Source organism: Typopeltis vanoorti, chromosome 1 (genome assembly GCF_054136105.1).
Source record: "Typopeltis vanoorti isolate ZY-2024b chromosome 1, IOZ_Tvanoo_1.0, whole genome shotgun sequence".
Taxonomy (NCBI): Eukaryota; Metazoa; Arthropoda; class Arachnida; order Uropygi; family Thelyphonidae; genus Typopeltis; species Typopeltis vanoorti.
In genome coordinates, this window is record NC_143549.1 from 34,729,964 (window position 1) to 34,745,598 (window position 15,635).

Genomic DNA, 15,635 nt, shown 5'->3' on the forward strand with positions numbered 1-15,635 from the left:
TTATTATGGTAGTTACTCAATTTAGTTGAGAAATCCTGCAGATTTTTAGTGGATATTATTATTATTTGACACCTCCAGGGAGTCCAAGGACTCATTGAAGGAGGGTACCTACTCTACAGCTCTGTCTTCAGCAACTCAAAACCACCAACTGACCGCAACTACACCAACGCTATCTACTGCTGATCACCACCACTAGTATTTCCACAGACAATCACAAACATCCATGCCCACGGCGGGATTCGAACCTGCAGCCTTTTGGCGGGAGAGCAGATACGCTAACCACTCGGCCAGCCATGCTGGCTGGATGTAAACGCTGGATGGATAACATCTGCATTTAAAGTAAAGAAGAGTTGAATATCTCCAATTATGATATCATGCCTAATGTTGCTTTCCTTCCCAATGTGATCCATATAGATTATTTATAGCAGAGTAAATAATGTACATTCTTCTCTCAAACAACATTTAACATCAATTACTGATTGATATAATGTTCCATTTACACTATATAACTGTTGAATTTATTATTATTATTATTCAGGCCTCCATGGAGTCAAAAGACTCATCGTGGGAGGTCCTTTCTAAGAAACACAAGTCTATCAAGACTCATCGAGGGAGATCCCTCCTAGGAAACACAAAGTCTATCATACCACTCCTTAAACGTATTGAGCGTTCTCGCTCCCACCACTCCATCAGGCAATGCATTCCATGGTTCAGTCACCCTCCATGCAAAGAAACTACTCCTCACCCTCTTTCTCACAGTTTCCTTTCATAACTTCCAGGGTTGGCTCCTTGTCATGACTTCTTCCAGCTATTCAACCAAGTGAAAGAACCCCCCAGTGTCAATCCTGTAACTATTTCTCAACAGTTTAAAAGTCTCAATCATATCTCCTCTCCTTCTTCTATCCACCAAACTCTGCATTCCACATTCCCTCAGCTGATCCTTATAACTAACATTGTACAAACCTGAAACCATCTTTGTTATCTGCCTCTGTACCCTTTCCACAGTTAATTTATCCCCTTCAAATCCTGGGAACCAGATCTGAGAACAATAGTTTAAGTGTGGTCTGATCAGAGTCTTATACAACAGAATGATACAGGTCAGTGTCCTTCTCATTATTGCAGCAATCCTCTGTGTTACCTTTGCAATATGTCCCCTAAATTTCAGGTTTCTATCAATCATCAACCCCAGATCTCTTTAACTCCTCCCATAGAGTATGCAGCATCCCATCGATGTGTCCCAAACCTCAAGAACCTTACATTTTGCTGCATTAAACTGATACCCCCATTCATTTGTTCATATCTAGCTTATTCAAATCCTCTTGCAGGGCTACCACATCTGCACTATTACTATTACAAATAATCTTAATTACTATTACTATTACTAATGAAATGAATTTGGACAGTTTTTATTTTACACCTTGTTATGCCTTTTCCAGATATACAAATCTTAAATACAGATCCATCCTCATTATATTCCCATAATGGTTTCTTAGTTTAATTTTTAAAAGATTTAAAAATGTTACAAATGCAATTATTATTATTATTATTATTATTGCAGAGGCAACTCCATGGAGTTCTAAGACTCATTGTGGGAGACCCAAACCATTAACACAAAGACAAAGTTAGTTAGTCCTTACTAACTACACTCTTACTCAACTTCCAGGGATGAATCATTTCCCCTGCATCAATCTTAAAAACCACTTTAAGTAAGTTAAATGTTTTTATCATGTCTCATCATTTTGGGCAATTCTGTAGCTCAGTAGTTATAGATGAAGCCCTTGGGTTGGAAAGACCTGTGTTCGATTCCAATCCATGATGTGAGGAACCTTTATCTGGCCTCTTATGATTAAAGGTGAGTCAGCTGGTCTCATATGGAGGTAGAGGAGTTTTTTCTCCCGGAAACTAGGGTTTTTCATCCCTCACAACAAGCATACAGGCCCTGTGAATACACACTGGTACAATCAAAAGTATACATATTAATCTCTCATTAGGGGGGGCTCAACCAGTTCTAAGGGGTGGTCGAGGATTGGAGGAATTCCACATGAATAAATAAAATAAATAAATTTTGGCCAATCAATTTACTTCTGCGATCCAAACACTATCAATCTATTCTCATACGAAACACTCGACAGACCACTCACCATTTTGGTTGCTAACCTCTGAATCCTCTCCACCACTTCTTCATCCCCAAGACAGAGCTGTACTTATGCATAGACACACGAAGCTCTAGCTAAGATACCAGAAAAATTAAGGGCATTTGCACGCAAAGGGCATTTGCTGCTCGGGTGCAAACTTTTATCAGCCACCCCTAATACTGCATTGTATGATCCAAATTAGATATTAGCTACATAAAAAGCCGCCCTATCAATGTTGCCGCCCGGGTGCGGTGCATCCATTGCACCCACTGGTTGGCATGGCCCTGATGGTCTGCGCCATGGTATCAGTTATTGGATGGGAAGAAAATCGACTGCATGGGAATACTTAAATGATGCAATATCAGAATGTGTCACTAGAGTTCAGGGAATAAATAGCGTAGGAGTGGAATGGATGTGTAACTAATTAAACAAGAGATTCGTAAGAAAAAGATAGTATGGAAGGAATATTGTGTGCTTAAGGATGATGTCAGTTATGACAATTATAAGCAGCTGGCAAGAAGAATCACAAGTGTTGTATGGAAAGCTAAGTCCAATCATGAAAAGAAGCTGGCTCTGCAAATTAAACACAACCCAAAAGAATTCTATCGTTATGCTGCAAGTAAAAGAAAGAACGAATCTGAAAGAATAACTGAATGCAGATGGTATGCAGGTGACTGATGCAAAAGGAATTGTTCACCTAATGAGCAGCTATTTAGCTAAAAGCTATCAACCTGGTATATGCACATTCAACTCACTGCTAACTCTTCACCGTATGAGGAAACTCATGTGGATAAGGAGAAAATACCAGAGCTGTTGCACAAACTGAATAAGAATTCAGCAATAGCAACTGCTGGGATATCTGAAGAGATGCTGAAAGAGTGTTTAGCTGAACTGGCTATTCCTTTAGCTAGGCTGTATAATTTGAGTCTCAGAACAGGGAAGATTCCACAGGAGTGGAAAGAATGCATGGTAATTCCATTGCACAAGGGTATAAATATAAATATAAAATATAAACTATTGCCCAATCAGAAACTCAAGAGTGGTGGTGAAGATTTTGGAAAAGTTGGTTAGGGCTCACATTCAGAAATGGATGAACAGAGAATCTCTGCTTTGCAATGAAGAGCATGGGTTTACTAAGGAAGGTCATGTTTTAGCAACTTGTTCAGATTATATATTAATGTTAACACTGAATTAGACAAGGGGAATGGATATATCATGATACTTTTGGATTTTGCTAAGGCTTTTGACAGAATACAGCATGGAATGTTGTTGCATATAATGGAGAATATGGGATTGGATTATAAACTATTGGCATGGATAAGAGGATGGCTGACTGACAGCTGGCATGAATAGTATGGAAACCTCGGTGAGTTCCTGACTCCTTGGGGTCTCTCTAAATAATAATAATAATTATTATTATCATTATCTGAGACCTCCAGGGAGTCAAGGACTAATCGTGGGAGGCTGTAAATTACCAAACTCAGCTATCACACCTTCCCTTGAATTCATTTACACTAGATGCACTCGCTACCCCTAAGGCAAATTATTCCACTCACTCACTGCTCACTGGGAGAAAAACCTATTTCTCACCCCTTTCTTGACTGAGAACAACCTTAACTTCCATGGATGCCCCCGTGTTCTATCCCTGCCTTCCATATAATGAAACATTTCATCATTTGAAATGCTATAACACCCATTCAAAAGTTTATAGACCATTATCATATCACCCCTCTTTCTCCTGTTAACCAGAGTCTGCAATCTATATACTCGCAATCTGTCCTCATAATCTAAATCCCATAATCTGGATATAATCTTTGTAACTCTTCTTTGCACCCTTTTCACAGCTTCTTTATCCCCTTGGAACCTGAGAGACCAAATCTCTGCACAGTAATCCAAGTGTGGTCTTATCAAAGCTTTATAAAGAGGCAAAACTACTTCCTTATCCTTACGTGTCAAGGTTCGCTTCAACATAGCAATACACACTGGAACTCTAATCACGCCAAAGTGCATAACTTTACACTTACCAATATTAAACTGACAGCCATTTTTGTTTGCCCAGATTTCCAGTCTATTCAAATCATTTTGAAATTGCTGAATATCAGTAGCATCCCCGATTGCCCTGCCTATATTTGTATCATCAGCAAACAATTGCAAATCTAATGATAGACCTAGCTTGATGTCATTCATTAATGTATAGATTGAACAATAATGGTCCAAGGACTGAACTCTGAGGTACACCACTGGTTACCTTAAATCTGGCAGATTCACACCCACTGTATACAACTTTTTGATATCAGTCTGTCAACCATCCTCTGATCTAAGTCAATAGATTATATTCCAATCCCATATTCTCCAGTTTATGCCACAGCCTATCGTGCGGTATCCTATCAAATGCCTTAGAAAAATCCAATATTATCATAGTTTATCCATTCCCTTTATCCAACTCGGCTGTAATATTATTATAAAATATGAGCAATTGCTAAAACATGACCTTCCTTTAGTAAACCCATTCTGTTCCCTGCAGAGTATAGAATGCTTGTCTACCCATTTCTGTATGCGAGTTCTTACCAACTTCTCTAAAATCTTCACTACCACACCAGAGATACTAATAGGTCGGTAGTTAGACACATCAGTTTTTGCACCACCCTTGTGCAATGGAACTCATACATTCCATCCATTCATGTGGTATCATTCCTGAGCTGAGACTCAAGTTATACAAATGTGTGAAAGGCCTAGCCAATTCAGCTGAATTTTCCTTTAGCAAACGGGATGATATTCTATCTGTCCCTATCGACTAATTCTTATCCAGGTTATGCAAGAGTTCTTCAACCTCATTTTCATGAACCTCTAATTCTTCATCCAAAGTAGCAGTAGCACTGTGCACCATGCTACATACACCTGGTTGATATATCTTAGCAAAGTGAGTACTCATTAACTGAATAATCTCCTTAGCTTCCGACACTCGTGTACCATCTGCATTCAATAAAGTTATTCTTCCACATTTATTGTTTCTTTTGCTTGCGACATAATGATAAAATTCTTTTTTATTATCTTTAGCTTGCATGGCCAATTTCTTTTCATACTCTGTTTTAGCTTTTCTCAGCTAAAACAGACTTTCAACCTATATTCTTCGAACACTAGGAATACATTGAGATACTGCCGCATTTAAGCACTTTTTCAAAGATTTCCATGCATTGCTGACATTTTTTCCATTCATTAACTGATACCATGGAACCAAAGATAATATTCTTCTAAGTTGATCATAATTTCCAGCTTTGTAGTTCAGCATGTAGCCTGTTTTAATCAGAGCTTCAATACCAGTAGATAGTTCCCAAGAAAGAACAGCATGATCACTGTCACCAATTGGTGATAAAATAGTCATATCCTTGACAGAGATCCCTTCTGATGCTATGGGCAGATCCAACACTCTTTGACCTCAAGTTCTTTCTTTCACATGCTGCTTGAGAAAGTTGATTCGCAACAATTCAATAAATTCCTGTTCTTTCTTATCATGAGATTTTTCTTTTACCCAATCAATGTTTGGAAAATTAAAGTCACCTATAATGATCATCGCTTGATGATCATTATGGGTGATCATACCCATAAGGCTAAATTGGTGATGCATTTTTTCATTCTTTACAACTGAGCCGCCAGGTTTGTAGCAAAAGCCACCATATATTTCATCCTGTTAACTTCAACTTCACAATAGATAGACTCAAACTCATCGCTACATGGGACATTGTTACCATCATTGTTTTCCTGTATTTCTATCCTAACTAGACGTAGGCTATCTGATATCATTAGCAGTACTCCTCCTCCTCCTCTCCTATCTCTTCTGTCATTCCTAAAAATAGTATATCCGTTACACTCGATCAAGATCCCACTTACCATATCTGATTCTGATAGCCAGGTTTCACTAATGCCAACAATTTTAGGCCACATTGTATTCAATAAAGCAACAATTACGACCTATTATTAGTAGGTCGTAATTGTTTAAAATTGAGCCACCATACCATATTACCTCTTTTTCTCAGATATTAACTGACTTACCTTGTTGTTATTAATATTTTGATTTTCATGTTCAGTATTTTCCTGCCTGTTCTTGTTCTCATTCTTTTTCTTATCATGTCGAAGTTCAGAAAGATGTTTTTCCACCTTTTCCAATTCCCTGGTCGATTTCCTAATAATTTCTTTTAACTGAGCTATTTCTAATGTCAACGTATCCTCAAATAAATTATTATCATCACTGCAGCAGTGCTTTTGTTCAGGACAAATGCTCTCCTCAGCAGCAACAACTTTAGCTTTAGTCAGTGCCTTGTTATGATCCATCTTATTCAAATCATTCTGCCTATTCAAGGGCCTATTAGTTTCTGGTGCCATTTTTAAGAGTAGTAAAAACTAATAATATTTCTGAAATTCTGTACTAAAAGTACACAATTAAATCTAAGAAAACACTTAATAAATCATGATGGCTTCGACACATAATAATAATAAAGTGGTATATGCAGGGGGTGAACTGTAAAATTCAAGTCAACTGCTGGTATGCATCAAGGATCAGTCCTTGGTCCATTGTTCAATCTATACATTAATGGCATTGGGAAGGATCTGACATGTGACATACAGCTATTTGCTGATGATGCAAAGATGGGTAAGGCAATCAGGAGTGCTGCTGATATGCAATACTTTGAATAGGCTTTGAATAGGCCTTTGAATAGACAGAGGCAGAATGATTTGAATAAGATGGAACTTTGGTATGTGAAAATGGCTGTCATTTCAATATGATAAATGTTAAGTCATGCACTTTGGTGTGATTAGATATCCAATTTGGTATTATATTGGTAGGATTATGTTTATGGAAGAAACTGATTAGGCTAGGGATCTTGGAGTTTTAGTAGACAGGAAGTTGAAGTTTAAGGGTCATATAGCAAAAGTTGTAAATATAACCTCATACTTTTGTATGAGGAAAAGATTGAGAAGATGTAATTTGCAGAGTCTGGTGGAGAGAAGGAAGAGGGGAGATATGATAGAGACCTACAAGTTGGTAAGGGGGTTGTTATAAGATCAATGGTGGAGAAGTTCTACAGCAAATAGTGGGAGATCAGGGGAGAACCATAGGTCATCCCTGGAAACTGTATAAAGAGGGCATGAGTAGGGGAGTGAGAGGCAGGTTTTTTTCGTGCAGAGTTGTGAATGATTGGAATGCCTTGCCTGAGATTGTGGTGTCTGCAAGGAGTCTGAGTGTGTTTAAGACATGGTATGATGAGATGTGTGTGTGTGTGATAAAAGGACCTCCCAGATGAGTCTTTGACTCCATGAGGTCTTGGGTAATAATAATATAACTCTGAAAATAATAGCAATGCTGAAATGAACCTTGCCATGTAGAGATAAGGAAGTCATTTTACCTCGTTAAAATGCCTTGATAATGCTTGTCTGTTTCCATGGTGATTCTGAAAAAAGAGTGTCAAAAATGATATCAGGATTGTTTAATACAGATTATGAAGACAGATTGAATTTGCAGGCTGCGGGCACTAGCAAACAGAAGAAAGAGAGGTCATATGATTGAGACTTACAAATTTCTGAAAGGGTTATGCAGAATTTCAGCAGATGGAATTTTTCATTTTATGGAGGGTGGGGAAATGACAAGAGGATATCCATGAAAGTTGAGAATGAATGCTCTCAAGAAGGGGGGGGGGGTTGGGCTAGATTTTTATCTCATAGAGTAGTGCATGATTGGAAGGGATTGCCATTGGATGTTGTGTGAATGAATTCAAGAACAGGTATGAGAGCTGGTCTGAATAGTATGGAAACTCTTGATGAGTTCCTGATTCCCTGGATGTCTCTCTTAATAATAATCAGATCTAAAACTCTCGTGCTCTGAGTCCTCACAATTACATGCTGATTCAAGTATTTATCTTTCAAAGTCCATAAATTCCATTTCCTTCTTTCCATATGATCTTTCCTCCTTTCAGTCTATGTCTCTGAAGATGAATTCCCACATAATAATAATTAATCAATTGCATTCATTGTACTATGCTGATGCATGTCTTCCGCATCATCGCTGGCATCTTCTGGCCTATAACCACAGCCAATTTTATATTTTGTTCTATTGGTCTCACTTTCACAACAGACTGCCTCAAAAGAACTGCCATATGCCTGCCTGACTTCTGCTCTTGTTGGCTGCAATTCATCTACTATCATCAGCAGTATTCCACCCTCCTTTCCAGTCAACTCTATCCTCCTGAAAATATTAAACGTCACATTCTACTCCTTCAGCTATGTCATCTGCTGTTCCCAAGTCTCAGTCATGCATATAACTTTTAGCAAGGTTGTACTAACCAATGCCAAAATCTTCTTACTTTTATTCCTGATACTTCTCATGTTAGTATATATAGAAACTGTAGTATCCCTTTAGGCGTACAACCATATTTACATCCTGAATTGAATAACTCATTCGATACTATTGCTTGGGAAACTAGATTCTGAAAATTTTCTGTTCATTTGCATGCCCATTCACTTCATGGATGCCTCTCTCTCTCTCTCTCTCTCTCTCTCTCTCTCTCACACACACACACACTCACCTGTATGTATGCCCTAATTTCTTTAGTTTTCCTGACTTTGCACTTCTACACTCTCAGCAAATAAAGCTCTCTCTCTAGACATCAAAATCCAAATCCTTTCAAATTGCAGTCTACCAGCTTTATACAAATCCTTCTATCCATCAAACTCAGACCATAGGTTTACAAATTCAACATTATTCCTTCTGCACAACCTGTGTATTGATTTATTAGCTATTGCCCTACTTCTCAATTCACCTCTATCATAGGGTGGCAGCAGACTTTTCATCCTCTCACTCTTCTTTTTTGCTTCTTCCAATAATTCTTTCACATCCTCCCTCGTATAATATTTCTGATATCTCAGATAACTGGTGCCAGCCAAAACAATTATTTTTTTTACCTTGTCTTTCTGCATTCTGGCAGCATCACTAATATTATTAATTTTAGCATCAGAGAAACAATAGACCAAAGAAAGAAAGAGAGAGAGTGAGAGAGAGGAAAACCAGCTGCAAGTCTGAAAGACTAATGAAGCCAGAACAGGCATATGCCTAATCCTTGAAGAAAAGAAGAAGCAAGAGTTTGTTGAGCTTACATGAGTATTCCTTTTATCACAGAATTGCCATAAAATTTTTTCTCCTTACCCTCTTTCTCTTGTTAATTCATACAATCTTTTTTACTTCAAGCCTTTTGCTTTTTTTCCTTTTCTCAGTTTAACTTATCTGTTTATGTTTCTGAAGCTTTTCAATAAGATTAATAATTAAACTAAGAAACTAAAATAATTAAACACTCTCAAAGCATCTTATTTTCTACTTCTATGTTTTCCTGATCTTCTGCTACCACACTTTCAATAATATTACTGATATGAACATTTTCTGGTTCACTATCAATATTCTGCACTCTCCTCTCCTCAACTCTACTATTATATAAATTGTTCATCAAATTCTGCAGAGCAAAATCATGCAAATTTATTTCACCCAACAAAGATGTCTTGGTTCTCATTGTTATGCTATACATGGCACTATATCAACATATATATGCTTTAAGGAAACATACACATTTTACTTAAATCTCAACAACTCAGACTATCACACACACTTATAAAACAAATAAGTACAATAAATTAACTCAGCATTATTAGCAAAAATTTGAAAAATTATTTATCTTTCAGCATTTATGAAATCATGACATTTGCCAAATATCATTAAACACCATCAGTATATCAATCTACACAATTCACAGTCGTCTTAAGATGATCCTAGTCTGTCGCAGACAACATGGTTCATTTATTATGTATTTTTTCTGTTAACTTCTATCTCGCACCAAACATTCTCATACCTACCTGTATTACTGATTCTATCCCCACCACCATTTGAGATTCCTACTCTGGTTGGACCAACCTGGTTGACTAAGTGGTTAGCATATCTCTCCAACCAAGAAGCTGTGGGTTCAAATCCTGCCAGAGGCATGAATGTTTGTGATTGTCCTAATAACTCTTTGTGGAAAGGGCATCTGTGACCTTACCACTTCTTCTAGCAGGAGACTTCACTCCCAAAACCCAATGAGGTATGGGAGTGACCATGTAGCATTGAATGATGTCGCATGTGAATAACTAGAAATTCACATTCACCCACTGCATCCATGAAGTGATTAAATGGCAGTATTAAATCCCTTTGTAATGATAAGCAATACTCCTAGGCACTTCCTATTTTGTCTGCTCTCTCTCTGAAACACCCATTGTACCCTATTGACATCTTCTGTCAGTCATGTCTTACTGAGTTTTTCCAATTTATTTTTATTTTTTTTCCCAAAGCTGGTTTCCAAACAGTTTTTTTTTTTTAATCTATTCATGCTAAAATGAAATTCAGGATACAAATGTTTATACCTCTATAAATCAAGGTTATTTGATATTCATTTATGCCTTCCTCTAAACAAAAAATGGATATAAATTTTATTATATTATAAATATAATAAAATGTACAGTGTAGTGGTTGAGACAGCTGTAGGTGTCTTCCCGCGATGTCTCCGGACTCCTTGGAGGTGTCAGGAATAATAATAATAAATTCAATTTTCTTTTTGTAACTTATATACATATGTGTGAAAGTGTACACAGTAGAAATAGTGTAAAATAATAATAATAATAATAATAATAATAATTATTATTATTATTATTATTATTATTATTATTATTATTATCCTAAGATCCCATGGAGTCAAAGACTCATCTAGGATGTCCTTTTGTCATACACACAGTTCATCATACTGTGTCTTAAACACACTCAAATTCTCTGCAGAGGCCAACCTCTCTGGCAAGGCATTCTAATCCTTCACAACTCTGCATGCAAAAAACCTGCTTCTCACTCCCTTGCTCACACCTTTCTTATACAGCTTCCATGGATGACTGACTAAGGTAGTTTCTGATCTCTGTAAATTGCATCTTATTCAACATTCCAGAGATCAGAAACTACCTTAGTCAGTTGCCTCTGGACTCTTTCCAACATCTGTAGTCCTTTTGAAAACCAGGTGATCAAATCTGTGCACAGTAGTCCATGTGTGGCCTAATCAGAGCTTTATACAATGGAACAAGAATCTCCTTACTTCTGTTATTATAATAAGATGACTTTATTATTTAAATTAAATAATAACACAACTTTGGAAAATCATAAAATATTCAAATTTTAAAGTTTTCTAAAATATTTATTTACAGCTTCTGGTTTTGGAGGGCTGTTAGTTGTGTTGCTTGTGGAAGGAGTTGTTGTAGTAGGCTTCATATGAAGATGCTGCATCATTGCTTGAAGACGTTCTCTTTCTTTAGACAATTGAAGTTCCAGCTGTGACACTACCTGCATTTGAACTCGGGCCTGTGCAGTGCTGCGATCATCTAACTGGTGCTCTGTATTTATATGCCTGTTAAAAGAAATATTACATTTTAATTATTAAGATATTAGATGAATAACACAAGCTAGCTCACTAAACATGCATAATAGTTATGAAATATATTTAAGTAACTATATTATATTACATATGAAAAGTAATTATAAAAAAAATTAACAAAATGACAGCATCTTGAAACAATAATGGTTAATTAATAATTCTTTAACTGCAAGCACAGGAAGAACTTAAAAATATTATAAATATCATGACAAATTTTTCATGAGATTTAAAAAGCATCAAATGTTCCAGATGAGGTAGATTAAACTACTATAATTTTATTAAAGTCAGTAGGTTGTTTAGATTATGCTAAAGCAACTAACACTACAAGGTGAGCATATAACATCTGTAAATTGTGAGTTTTCTGTCTGGTTTGTGTGTTATTGCAGGTTAGAAAATCTGAGATTCTAAGAAGAAAAACTCTGATCCCCCTTCCATATGAGAACAGCTAACTCACCTATAGTTGAAACACTTGTATAAATAATACTTCTTGTACTGTTTTTTCCTAACACACTATTTACTGGTTTCCATGGGTCACATGACTTATTGCATAAGGCTAAACTTTCTACATACCACAATAGATATGATTCATTGTCTTGAACAAACTGGGAACTGGTCCACTCACCACTTACTCCAACAATATATTCCACTAATTTACTACTCTCCATGCCTGCAAAAAATCTACTTTTTACTTGCATACTCATGTGACTCATATGTATGTGAGTAAAGGATGACCACTTACTTTCCCACTGCCTAATTATTCTGTCATATTTCTCCTTTACAATCTAATAGACCCCTTTCACCAAATGATATGCTTCAATCAATCAAACAAAAAAACATGTAAGATTGGATATTGAGCGGTTGCTGAGAAGGATAAAAAATAATAGTGTGATAGGAAAGGTAGCCATTGTATTGCTCAGGTATGACAGTGATGATATGAGGCGGAGAGTGAAGATTGCGAATGATATGTTAGCTGAAATATGCGAGGAGAAAGGAGTGCAGTTTGTTAACATGTGGAATTAGTTTGAAGGATGAATTCAACTGTACAAGAGTGACAGACTGCATTTGAATGTTTTTGGTCTGAGTCATTTGAAGAGATTTTGCTAGATTGTAGATAAATGAGTGGCAAAAATAAATCTAATCAAGCAAGAAACAATGTGAAAGAGTGGGAGAGTAAGGAAGGAGAGATTGAAGTGGTGGTTATGAATGAATAAGTGGGTAGCATGAGTATAGAGAATGAAAGAACAAACATGGAGGTTCGGTGTGGACAGGAGAACACAGCCACAGCATCAGAAAAGTTGATGCTCCAAGAGAATGTAAATGTATGTGTAGACAAAAAGGAAAGGGGATGACCTGGAATGTAGGGAAAACAGTTACAGTTGAAGAAAATTCTGAGGCAAGTAAAGAGAAAAAAATAACTCAAGGAAGGTGTGGAGAAGTCATATCTAGTAAGCAGTATCAGTGAGACGTGTTATAGATCCAGGAATGAGCTGTTATGTTTGTATAGAAATGCTAGAAGTGTAAGAAACAAGACAAATAATAATAATAATAATAATTATTATTATTATTATTATTTGGTAATCTCATGGAGTCAACAGACTCATCGTAGGAGGTCCACTCAACCAGCAGCATGTCTATCATAATGAACTTTGAAATTACTTACACTAGCTGCACTCACAATGCACTCAGGCAATGTTTTCCACTTACTAACAATTCTCCGCATAAAAAATCTACTTCTCAAATCCTTCTTCACCACATCTTTACATAACTACCAGGGATGACTACTCGTTCTTCCGATCATAACATCTACTCTTTTTATAATTTCATCTGTATTAATCTGATAGAATCCCTTAACTAACTTCAAGGTCTCTATCATATTTTCTCTTTTTCGCCTATCCAGCAACTACTGTAATCCACATTCTCTCCAACACTTTTCATAACCAACACTCCAGAGTCCTTATATCACATTGGTTATTCATCTTTGGACCCTCTCTCTCTCTCTCTAGTGTTTCCACATCACAAAGAAAACTAGGTGACCAAATCTGAGCACAATAGTCTATATGTGGTCTGACCAATGTGATGGTGGGTACAAATGACTTGAGAGGCAGTGTAAATCAGGTGGCAAGAGATCTGTGATTCATGTTTGAAGTTCTACAAAAGAAAATGCAGAGAGGAAAAATAGTGTGTGTGTGTAAAACAAGTATAATAATGATGAGCTAAGCAGAAGTAATAATGAATAACATAATAGCCAGAATGTGTCAGAAGAGAAGACTGGAATATGTGGATGCTTGGAGGGCATTTAAGGGCAGAAAGGAACTGTATGCATGAGGCCGCTTGCATTTGAATGAGGAAGAATGTAGGCATCTAGAGAGATTGCTGTTTTCTGAATGAGTCAGTGCTTCAATGCAGGGGAAACTAGAATTCCCAGGGTGGATTGTAGCAAGGGTGACCTCTTTTGGGAACGGGTGCTTGGGTGAAGGGGAACGACATCAGGTAGTACCAAGTCAAGTGGAGTCTGAAGGGAATAATGATAAGTATAGAATCAGTGAGATTTTTATGCTTTATACTAATTCCAGGAGTATCTGGAATAAAGGATATGAATTGGTGGCACTGTTAGCATCAGCCTGGCCAAAGATTATTGGGATCTCTGAGACGTGGTTGACGGGAAGATGATATAATAACAGGATTAGAAATAGCAGAATACAGAATTTTTCAGTGGGATAAGAGGGGAAAACATCTTGGTGGAGTACTGTTTATGATAAGTGATGACTTATGTCCTCTAAAAATGGAGGCTTTGGAGGGCAGTGACACTAATGGTTTTGAAAGCATATGGTGTGAGGTAGAGGTAGGCAACACAGGATATTTAGTGGGATGTTGCTTCAAGCCAATGAGCACAGAGGGTGGGGAGCAGGAGATGTTTAGGCAGTTGAGTTTGGCAAGTGCAAGAAGAACGATTGTTATGGGAGATTTTAACTACAGCAGTAGTTAATATTAGTACTTAAAATTTTAATTACAGCAGTAGTTAAGTTGGGAAGAGGAAAATGCATGTAGTAATAAGTGAATGGAATTTCTAGAATTCTTGAGGGACAAATGTCTTAGGCAACATGTAATAGAGGGAACAAGAGGTTCAAGAGTTTTGGATTTGGTCATAGCATCAGAAGAGCTGATAATAACTGAGATGACATCCCCCCCCCCCCCCCGTTGGAGAGAGAGTGACCATGTGGTTTTTCACTTGAAAGAAGAAGAATAGACATGCAGGAGTAGCAGGCTACACTTGGATAGGGTACTCTATTCCTTCTATTCGAAGAAAAGAGCACATATGTTGGAATTATGAAGCAGGTGATTACAACAGTCTTAGATATCAACTTGGGACACTTCCATGGAGGAAGGATTGGAACGGCAAGATATCATTAGTGCTTGGGAAATTGTGAAGGAATATTTGTTAGCAGCAACAATTAGTTGTATTCTACAAGTGAAGAAGAAAACATAATTTGGTGTAAAATGGATGACAAACAATATCAAACAAGAACTGCAGGTGAAAAAGGTTATGGAAGAGATATAAGGACAAGGGTGGAGAGCAGATGCATGAAGAATATAAAACTTAGGCCATTAGCGTGACTAATATAGTGAGGAAGGTGAAATTCGAATATGAAAAGAGATTGGCACTAAGATCCAAAGATAATCGAAGGGAATTTTTTAGCTATGTGGCCAGTAGGAGGAGAAATGATTGTGGAAGAATGATATTGTGGGATAAAAATGGGAATAGAGTGACTGATGCAGAGGACATAGTGGAGTTATTCAATGAACACTTTATTGGAGTATTTCATCCTGGAGAAGTAAGTTTTAATACTACAGGGATAGGGTAGGTTCGAGGTTTAGAGGTGGAAGAGGAGAGTGTGTTCCAAATACTGAGTACCCTGGATGTCAGTAAAGCTGTGGGACTGGATGGTATTTCACATGAGTTTTGAAAGAATGTGCTAAAGAAATGACAGCTCTGCTGACCTGGCTTTTCAATGAA

The 15,635-nt window shown here is 37.1% G+C and overlaps 1 protein-coding gene across 1 annotated transcript in view; it reads right to left on the bottom strand.

The window, feature by feature from the left end:
* The window catches only part of LOC150109884 (forkhead box protein P1-like), a 589,350-nt gene that overhangs the window by 129,785 nt on the left and 443,930 nt on the right, over positions 1–15,635 (bottom strand). Inside the window, exon 8 of the mRNA XM_090397192.1 lies at positions 11,392–11,593. Coding sequence (XP_090253318.1) covers positions 11,392–11,593 — 202 coding nt within the window. The remainder of the gene's footprint in view (positions 1–11,391; positions 11,594–15,635) is intronic.